We start from the raw sequence: 10,531 nt of genomic DNA, 5'->3' as shown, positions 1-10,531 counted from the left end.
CACCTTTAATCTTGACACAGCATCAGTGTCCTTCCATGGGAAGAGACTCCCAAACTGTGCAAAATTGCCCTGTAGAGCCCAAAAAAATTTCTAGGGAAAGCATGCGTTCCTGTTTCTAAGCTCTGGCTATTATGGAAGCTGATGGGACCTTCGCATTTTACTTGCCCACCCCACATCTAGGACACCTTACAGCTAAAGCCTCGCTGCGTATGGATCTGACATGCACTAAACCCTCACTGTTCCACACAGAATCAGTTCTTATTGCCCTTGGACCTTCAGTTTAAAGAAATTTACACAACAAGAAGCTGATATCTAAGTTTTGCTCATTAGTTTTTTTACTACCTGGCCCCTAGCTGGGATAAGCTCAGGTTTGCCCGTTCTTTGAGAATAGGGAACTTTCTTCCAGAGGAGGATTTTCTATTTTTTCTGTTCTTAGTTCTTGGCTTGCTTAGTTTCTGTATCGGAACAGGTAAATATTGTCTTTCCTGGAGAGTGAAAGGTCTGCAGGCTTGTTGCCCTCGATTAATCATTTATAGCAATTGCTTACCTATTCAGAGCTGTCATTTTTGCGCTAATCTCGCCATTAAATCCTGCTCAGCCAGTCCTGCCAAGTCTGTAGCCTTTGCCGTGCTCTTGGCTGCGCACCAGAGCCGCAGCGGTGAGGTGACGGTGAGGGTGGGAGAATTGCCAGGATGGATGCCCACAGGTGATGCCCGCGGCAGGCGGAGGCGCCTGAGAGAATGATTGACAGGATGATTGACACCCCGGTCTAAGGCACCTAGGCAACAGCCTACAGCGACTCCTATAGCTGATGGAGGGTTTTCTGAGGTGAATCCAGTCCCTAAAGGGGGCCTACAGGAGAGCTGGGGAAGGACTTTTTACGAGGGCATGTAGCGATAGGACAAGGGGGAATGGCTTCAAACTGGAAGAGGGGAGATTTAGATTAGATATTAGGAAAAAATTTTTCACTCTGAGGGTGATGAGGCAGTGGAACAGGTTGCCCAGAGAAGCTGTGGCTGCCCCATCCCTGGAGGTGTTCCAGGCCAGGTTGGATGGGGCTTTGAGCAACCTGGTCTAGTGGGAGGTGTCCCTGCCCATGGCAGGGGGGTTGGAACTTGATGGTCGTCAAGGTCCCTTCCAATCTAAACCATTCTATGATTCTATGAATGGCTGATTTAAGGCAGAAAATGTGTCTTTCAGAGCCATGTGCTGGCCTGACTTGCCCTGCGGCTGCGTGGCTCAGCCAGAAGCGTGGCTGGGAGAACTTCATAACTGGCAGGATGCTTTAGCTGCCCATGGCTAGGACATTTTATAAGACACATGAAGCCTGTATGATCACCTCACAGTTGTAACGCAGCCTGTGGACAGCCAAGATTTTGTCACCAGGGCTCAGGAAACCTTTTTTTTAAGCTCAACCTCTATAATTTACAACCACAGTGGGCGCCTTCACCCTCCTGCAACAGTTTCACATCCTTGTGTCAGCAAACTTGGAGGTAACTAGGAGGAACTACTGGCATTTGTAGTATAATGCAGGTTACCTTCTGCTCCTTCAGGTGCGCAGAAGGTCCCAGAGGTGATGTCCATGGCCAGGCAGTGGTCTGTGGCTCTGGCGGGAGCTGGGCAGTGCAGATGTGCGCTGTGGGCAGAGAATGAAGCGTGTGTGTCTGCGTGCTGATGCTGCGCAGCACGGAGTTGGTCTGCCCTCTGCTCAGAGTGTCGGTGGTATCGGCATGCAAATATGAGGGATATTTTGTTACAGAGCATCACCGTGAGTTTTGGGTATTTGCCTGTCATGCAAAAAGAGAGAGAAGGCAATTTTTAAGATAACAGGCTGTGCCAAATGCAGGGCTGAGGTGCATATCTAATCAGGGCTATGAGCACCTAAATCCTTCCAAAATCCCAATTCAGCCCTCTCTAGCACCACCGTGATGCCTCCACACTGTGCGTCTGACGCCAGGTGCTGTGGGCGGCATGGCCATAGGTCTGCCTTCCTGGGCTGAGCCACTGCTCCGAGCTGGTGACTGTTTGCATCGACGTGGAAATATGCCGTCAACATGGAAATATTACATGTATTGAGAAGTAAATATTATTAACATGTAAATATTAGAAATATTCTGGGTATCCGTACCACTCACCAAGGTTTGCATGGGCACGCAAAGAACAGGAAACAGCCTTCAAAACTCAGCTGCTGCTGAGTAACAAACATACAATTTGCATCAGATTGTTTATCTGTTGCGCGAGAAGAACTTTGCCCCGGGTGCTGAGAGAGCTGCCGGGAACGGCACCGAGGTGACACCGGGAGCCGTGGCTCGTGCCTGCCGCCAGCCTGTCTGCAACGCACCGAGCGTTGAAACGACACCAACCGCTCCTGCTGTCTAAGCCCAGGGCGTGTATATATATATATATATACACACATACCTACATATGTACACCCCCACATACATATATTTATGTCTGTGTCTGATGCTGGTGGCTCCTCTGGGAAAAAGTATTTAAGAAACGGTAAAACCACTGCCGAGCAGTGAGGAGTGAGGGAAGAAGTGTGAGCAACAGCCCTGCCACACCAGGGTCAGAGGGGGAGGAGGGAGAGGAGATGCTCCAGGTTCCAGAGTAGGGATTCCCCTGCAGCCCATGGAGGACCGTGGTGGAGCAGATATCTACACTGCAGCCCATGCTGGAGTAGGTGGCCATGCCCTGAAGGAGCTGCAGCCCATGGGGAGCCAAATGCTGGAGCTGGCTTATCCTGAGGGACTGCAGTCCATGGGAGGATCCACGCTGGTTTAGGGAACGAGCATGAGGAGAAAGGAGTGATAGAGATGAAGCATCATGGACTGACCACAACCCCCATTCCCCGCCCCCCTGCGCCACTCAGGGGGAGGAGGTAGAGGAGTTGGGAGGGAAGGAGTGAAGTTGAGCCTGGGAGGAAGAGGGGGTGGGGGAGATGGTTGAGTGTTGTCTTTGTTTCTCATCATCCTACCCTATTTTCAATTAGCGATAAATTAAATTGATTTTGCCCAAGTGTGCTTTGCCCATGACAGCAATTGATGAGTGATCTCAATGTCTTTATTTTGACCCAAACGCTTTTCTGTCTTTTTTCACCCATCCTGTTGAGGAGGGGCAGTGAGAGAGCAGCTGGGTGAGCATCTGGCAGACAGCCAAGGTCAACCCACCACAGTGGCTCCTGATTTTTCGGTACTTTCTCCTGCTTACCGCTGACGTGAGATAAAAAATGCGGCCTCAGTTTTTGCCTCTGTTGGTTTTGAAAGAGAACTGAAAGAAACTTTCAGTGACTTGAAACTTTGGGGTTGGACTAGATGACCTTCCAAGGTCCCTGACAACACAAACCATTTCACGGTTCTACGTTGTGTGGCTTGGACATGAAGGATAGATGTACTTATCCTTATAAAATTCCTCAGTGCCTGCAAAATGCAGAAAGTAGCTATCTAGTTTTTAGTTTAGGGTAACTTTTTTCCAAAATACTTGACTGTGTCAGTGCCAGGCATGTGTAAACACTGTGAAGAGAAAGCTAACAGTACTTAGTAGGAAAAATATTTAAGAGCTGTGAGTGACAAAACCATAACTGAGATGATAAAAAAAATTGTACTGCACAAAGGATCGTTTTGGTGTTGATGAAAGTGGTTTTTAATTTGCTTTGGTTTTTTGGCAATGGGAAGTGTAATGAAAAAACATTGATATTTCAAGGCTATAAGGGAGTTAAAAGTACAGTATAAACAACAGTGAAGTATGTTGTAGGTGACCCTGCTCTGGCGGAGGGGTTGGACTAGATGATCTCCAGAGGTCCCTTCCAACCCTGACCATTCTGTGATTCTGTGTTTATTTTCAGGTTAACTTGTACAGTGTCCTTCACTGAGAATTTGGGACTGTGTTTGTTTAATGGAAAATATATGAGTATCACAAAGAAAACTCCTAGGGCTTTGGTAAATCACAGATGCCAAGAGCAAACTCCCTGCTGACTTGGAAATCCCAGGGTCTGGATGGATGAATGTTCAGTGTCTGACATGCACAAGTTTCACACACTTAAAATCATGGAGAGAACTTGAAAAACACAGCTAAAACTCCCAGCAACCAGAGGAGAGTTGTGAATGATTTGCATATGGAGATATTGGACTGGCAAAAATGTCATCTTCTGCATAATGTTTTCCCATGCAAACTTTGAACCTCTGCAGGACATTGCTTAATTGAAGTTATGATTGAAAAAATAGAATTGTCAAGTTCAGTTCTGGATTTGAATGCAAAATTCAGGAAAATTTCAGGGGTGAATTGGATTAGTATTAAATAATTTCTGTTAAAGTCTAGTTAATAGCACTCAAATTCACAAGATTAGTCTTTGAGAGCTTTTTATGCTTAAAATTGTGATTGGTAAAATGGTAAAAGGCCAGTCCCACTGTAGACCTTTACTGAAGGTTTCTCACTTCAGCTCAACTCTGAGTGAGTACCTGGTTCATTTGGGGTGATGAAGGCTGCTGGATTTGGGATGGGCCTCAGTGCTTTCTCATGTATTGCTGGCAGCAGTGCTTTGACTGTATGAATTCATGATCCCCTCATCCTGTGGATGGGCCGCTCATGAAGGGTGGTGTGAGTGTGCTGTGCTCAGTATCTGACGATGCACTTTTGCTTTTTTCCCCAGAGCGGAGGTGGAGAGCAGAAACTATCGCAGGACAGCCGCAACGAAAGGAATCCCCTTAGACCAGAGAGATGAAGACTGGGAACTCAAGAAAGAAGAGCTTGAGAGAAATCCACCATGTTCTTGGGAAAACTACCCATTGTCTGCTCAAAAGAAAAATGAAAAAAAAAGGCGGAAGCAGTAGAGTGCCCTGACTATTTGGTAGCACTGAGAACTTGCGATGCAGAGCAAAGCCAGTGGCAAAGCTCAGCTGCGTCTGCAGGGTGAAAATGGATGAACAGGAGAAGCAGATGGGCACAAGAACGCACTTTGTGATGTACTGGAAATACTGTCATCATGAGGGAGCAGGCAGAAGTGCTCTGTCTGTCTGCATGTCTGTATGTTGTTTAAATATGCTAATAATGTAATTCACTGAAATGCATAAATTTACAGCAAAGACAGCAGTATCGCCTGAGAGGGAAATGGTTTTGCTCCTAATTGATTCATGAAAGCATCTGGGACAGTGGTTCTACTCCCTCTGGTGATGTCTGTGACTTTTGCTTGTTTGGTTCTGGTGCTGAGTCAACCAGGGCTCTCTAGAGGCTCGTAGCCTCTGGTGGTGCCTCTCTCTTTTTTTGGGAATGGGGTGCAGTGACTTCTTCTGGCTGAAGGGGAGAGGTTGATGTTGACCTTTTCCTGGACCCATGCATCTAACAGCCTGTATCTGCCACTCCTGGCCCAGCAGGAGGGAAAACGTGCTCCCCCGTGGCTGCTTTGAGACCTCTGTGAGTGCCAAGACACAAGTCAGAGCGCTGCCTTATTTTTAGCAGTGCCCCTGGCTGTTTTTGTGTCTGTGCTCACAGGAATGCTGTGGAACTGGTCCTGATCAATCCCTCTTTGCATCAACACTTTCCACGGCAAAAGCATTTTTAATTGTTTAACTTCTTAATCATAAAAACTTAGAATTTGTCCCCACGCAGTTTCCCATACCATGCCAGCCCTGGGCAGCAATTCATGTTGACTCCCGACATCTTCTGTGTCCCCGATTCCCCATCCCTTATGTGTCCGCCTCCCTTCCCCTCTGCTTCCCCTCCACTACCCAAACCTGGTCCCTCTGGAGTGCCTTGCTTAGAGGTGTCCTTCAACCCAGCCAGGCATCGCAATCACAACCAGCAACTCTCTGGTCCATCTCCCTCTTCTAGATTTCCAGGAACTATTTCAGCCATCTGCACAGGGGTGTCTAATGCCACTTGAGATGCTCTCGAGTATCCAGGATGGCCCTGCAGGTCTCCAGAAGATCCTGTGCTGTAGCTCCCAACCCTGTGCAAATGTCTCAGATAGATACCCTACGACTTCTCAGATGGCTCGAGATGCCTATGTTTGGGCACGTGAGTCAAGCTCCAGCTTTGTCTTTTGTCATATGCACTTTCCAAGCCCTATGAAACGTCAGTTCCATTCACAGTTGGCCTGGCTGTTGAATTAGTAACAGTGGAAGTGGAGACACGTGTGGGACTGAGTGTCTATTGCCATGATAATAAATTAAAGAGGTGTGTTTCTAGTCCTGAGGCCAGGTGGTGGAGAGTCCTGTAGTTGAGGAGTGTTTCCCCAGGGCTGGGCACACCACTGCATCTCTCCAGGGAGGGGCTTTAGCATCTGGGCTGTGCACTGTGGCCACGGTGGTTTATAAGCTGTCTCCTGCAGTGCCAGCTGGATGGGGCTGGTGCTTGGAGGGGATAATGACTTTTGGGGCATCATGTTCCCAGGGATTTTGTGGAGATGGAAGAAGGTATGTTGAGCATTGTTTGCTGGGGCTGCATTCTTTTGTGTGAGAAGGTCTAGAAGATGTTGGTTTTGCCTGCTGGGTGTTGTAATATCCTCAAAAGGATGCTGTTGCATGGGATACATGTAGTAAGGAGGCTTTTCCATGGTCTTTTTGTGAAAGCGATGGGGACTGTCATGTTAAATGATCAACTGCCTTGAGCGAGGGCAGGGAAAGAAGGGAGGTGTGGTGGTGCCTGTCCTTTACAGGCTTTTCAGCTGGGCAGATGTGCCCAGGTGAGATGTTTAAGATCTGCCTCCACTGGGACATTGAATGGCGCTGAGTGTCTCCTGCTGTGTGTGGAAGTGGGACTCGGTGGAGTCTGGCATCTGATCTAAAAATGCAATTACAGCTAAAGGCAAAAAGCTAAAGGCAATGTGCTCTGAGTGTCTAATTTTGATCAGGTGACTCAAAATGTTTCTTTTTAGCCAAACAACAGGAAAGTAGTTTTTTTGCTTTACTACTGCAGGAAGAGCCATAAAAATGTGAAAGCTAATGGTTTGAAAAGCCCTTTCTTACACTTTCTTTTTTACCTCTTCCCCTTTCATTTTTGTGGGGATGGAGAGGAAGAGGGAAGGGAGTGTTCCTTTGCCCACAGAAAAGGCAGAAAACCCTTAAAATAATAAGGTTACAAACTGCGTTTTTTTTGCCTTCACCTCTGCTTTTCAAATTAGCATCCCAGAGGAAGCTCAAGGCATTCTTGGAGGGTGAATCCATGTTGAGCAGGCTGATGTTACATCTGAGGTGAGTGCCTGGAGAGTGTTTGGGTATATCTAAGCTCTGCAGAGCTTCAGGAGGCCTCTGAGGCTCCACAGCTGGCAAACATACTCCTTCTGGGTGAATGTTTTACAAAACCAGCAACAAAACCTGCTGAGATGCATGAAAAATGCACGCTTGGCACTTGGCGTGAGGTAAGATGTTCGTCTGGGCCTGAGATGGTGAAAGAAGTGAACAATTCAGGTTCTGCTTTGTTCATGCTGGAACTGTTTCCTGTTTAGATACTCTGCTGTGGTGGGTTGACCTTGGCCAGCTGCCAGACCCCAACCCAGCCACTCCTTCACTCTTGCTCCTGGACAGGACACGGGTAGAAAACAAGATGGAAAAGCTCATGGCTTGAGATAAAGACAGGCAGATCACTCACCAATTAGCATCATGGATCAAACAGACCAATTACTGTCACAGATAAAACAGACTGGACTTGGGGGAAATCAGTTTAATTTATTGCCAAATGAAAACAGAGTAGGGTGATGAGGAACAAAGACAACAGTCAACCACCTTACCTCCACCCGCCCTTCTTCCTAGGCTCAACTTCACACCTTCATTCCCAACTTCTCTCCCTCCTCCTCCCAAGGGGCAGAGGGGGACAGGGAATGGGGGTTGTGGTCAGTCCTTAATGCATTGTCTCTTCCACTCCTTCTTCCTCGTGGTCTTCCTCTGCTGCAGTGTGGGTCCTTCCAATGTGTTGCAGTTCTTCAGGACAAGCCTGGTACGGCATGGGCTCTCCACAGGTTTCAGTTCCTTGGGGCATGTCCACCTACTACAGCATGGTGTCCTCCACAAGCTGCAGTGTGTATATGTGTTCCACCATGGACCTCCGTTGGCTGCAGGGGGACAACCTACATCAGTATGGTCCTCTCCATGGGCTGCAGGTGAATCAATGCTCCGGCACCTGGAGCACATCCTCCCCTTCCTTCTCTGACCTGTGTTTGTTGCAGGGCTGTTTCTCAGCGTTGACCTCACCTCACAGAGACTTCCCTGGATGCCCCAGCTGGAGCACCTGGCACGCACACCCTGTACATCTCTCTGTGGGTCACTGTGAGATGGAGCATGACTTTATTCCACACCATGCTTGGCACAAAACCAAATTCCTCGGTGTTCTACGGAGCCAGAGTCCATTGGTAAAAGCAGATCTCATGAAAAGTAAAAGGAGATGAGGAGAGGAGTCGCACAGAGCAGGGGAGGTCATGTTTTTGCATGACGTGGGGCAGAGAGAGGACACATAAGGCCGGTGTGGGAAGGGCCCACCTGCGCTGAGGCCGTTTCTGCATTGCTGTTTCTAAGTCAGTAACGAGCTCTGGTGAATAACAGGGGTCAACATATTCAGGCACAAGTTATAAGCCAATGCAAGACAGTGACAGAACTCCTCATGTTACAAAGTCCACAGCCACAACAGAGATAAATGTAAAACAAAATCGATATAAACATGTTGTTAAGTACTTTCAATCAGCAAATGCCAAAGCACTGTTAGAAGGTTTGCAGTGTTGTTATTCCCCTTTTGCAGCTATCCCATGTGCCGGGTCTACGTTACTTTCTTATGGACAATAATTCAGCCCAAACAATTATCTAAATCCAATCATAGTAATAAATGATTTAACTGGTAATAAAGTAGTTCAAAGAATTTTAATGCACTTTTCTTAACTTAGATGGTGAAGATAGAACATCTGTATCACCTACACTGGCTGGAGAGTTTAATTAGAGACTATATTACCTGTTTTTTTTTTAATAATTAAATATCATAATTTTCAATGATAAAGTAGTTCAAAGAATTTTAATGCAGTTTTCTTAACTTAGATGGTGAATATAGAACATCTGTATCACCTACACTAGCTGGAGAGTTTCATTAGAGAATACATTCCTTGTTTTTTTATAATGAAATATCATTTTCAATAGGCTCCTCCTTTTGTAACGTTTCCTACCTCATGCAAGCCTTGCACTTCACACAGGACAGAGTCCTTAGCAGTGTCTTTTCCAGTTTGGGGTTGCTGAAAATCAGAATAAGGGAATGAACAGCTGGAAAGGCATACTGAAATACTAAAATGAGAAACACCACAGGATTTGCCTCCTTTGTTGAATAAATCATTGCCAGGACCAAACATGTAAAGTTAATGCTGTAAATGAAGAAAAAGGACAGAATAGATTTCATGGCTTTGATGTGGGCATCCATGCTGAGGTCCTTCGCCGCGTTTGTCTGCATCTTGCATTTGTGTCTCCAGAGAGAAAAGAGGAGGAGAAGGGCAGAAAAGATTACTGCCATGAATGCAGTGGCAAATCCAAAGCCACTGATAAAATAAACAGGGAAAAAGTGTGCATCCATTTTAACACTCACTTTCCAGAAGTTTCCTCGTGTGGTGGAATTGGGGTTGTTACAGTGCGCTTTATTAGCAATGTCGTAGGCAAGGCTGCAGATGACCAGGGATAAAAGCACTGAACCCAACAACAGCCACGGCACGATCCTATCAATTTTTACTTTCAGGTAGGTGAAAAAGATGTGCCTGAAATTTGCAATTTTTATGCAGTAAAAAACACAAAGAGAGGCAGAAACCCACAAGTTGGAACAATTTAGAAAGCTGTGAAGAGCTGTGAATAGTTGGGGCAGGGGGTGAACATAAAAGGACAAGGGATAAAGTACTGAAAACAGGTGATACACCCATGTGGAGAGCAAATACCAAAACCTGCAGCATGCCAGAAACAGCAAGATCTTCTCGTTAGAGTTAAGGCTTTTCTTTTTCACCCAAGCAATACAAAGCACAGAAACAATGAAAGCGTTTATCCACATGCCAACAAGTGCCTGAAGTGTGACAATGACCACAGCCATGATGTCATAAGAAGTGGCATTAAATTTATCTTGAGAGTAACAAGCTTCCATCCTCCCAGACGGGTAGCGGTGCGATGCGAGAAGAGCAGGTTGTTGCACTAACTCACGGTTAGCGCAGGTCGGCAGCTCCTGTTTCCCGAATGTCACGTATGGACCAGGAGCTTTATAGAGCTGGTGGTGGTGGGGATTCTGGTGCTGCGCCTTTTCAGAGCAGGGGCAGGTGCGGGAATGTAAATGTGCTGGATATTCCCTTACCTGGTATGAATGTCAGTCGTCAATATTTGAATTTCGGGTCAGAAGTGATTGGTTGGGTGGCACAAACAAAGTAGATGCTTTTCTGCAGTGGACCACGTTGTGATTTAGTGACTGTCCTATGTTTGACCGCTCTCAGGATTGATGATCTGGGTTCTCCTGTCCTGCTGTCAAATGCAATGCTCACATGGAGGGGTGTGCTCAGCAAAGCAGTCATCGGAGTCACTGTCCCCTTTCACTG

General features: G+C 46.7%; 2 protein-coding genes across 2 annotated transcripts in view; one reads left to right on the top strand and one right to left on the bottom strand.

The window, feature by feature from the left end:
* Positions 1–4,829, top strand: part of ANKRD66 (ankyrin repeat domain 66) — an 8,675-nt gene extending 3,846 nt beyond the window's left edge. Inside the window, exon 3 of the mRNA XM_009885385.1 lies at positions 4,649–4,829. Within this exon, the coding sequence (XP_009883687.1) occupies positions 4,649–4,829 (181 nt within the window). The remainder of the gene's footprint in view (positions 1–4,648) is intronic.
* Positions 4,830–9,135: 4,306 nt separating this feature from the next.
* On the bottom strand, positions 9,136–10,089 carry LOC104286739 (taste receptor type 2 member 9-like). The gene has a single exon (XM_009885373.1). The coding sequence runs from the start codon at positions 10,087–10,089 to the stop codon at positions 9,136–9,138; it is 954 nt and encodes a 317-aa protein (XP_009883675.1).
* Positions 10,090–10,531: the final 442 nt, after the last annotated feature.

Source organism: Charadrius vociferus, unplaced genomic scaffold (assembly GCF_000708025.1).
Source record: "Charadrius vociferus isolate BGI_N301 unplaced genomic scaffold, ASM70802v2 scaffold800, whole genome shotgun sequence".
Classification (NCBI taxonomy): Eukaryota; Metazoa; Chordata; class Aves; order Charadriiformes; family Charadriidae; genus Charadrius; species Charadrius vociferus.
Note: the sequence above shows the minus strand (reverse complement) of the source record. Positions and strands in the feature narration are given on the sequence as shown.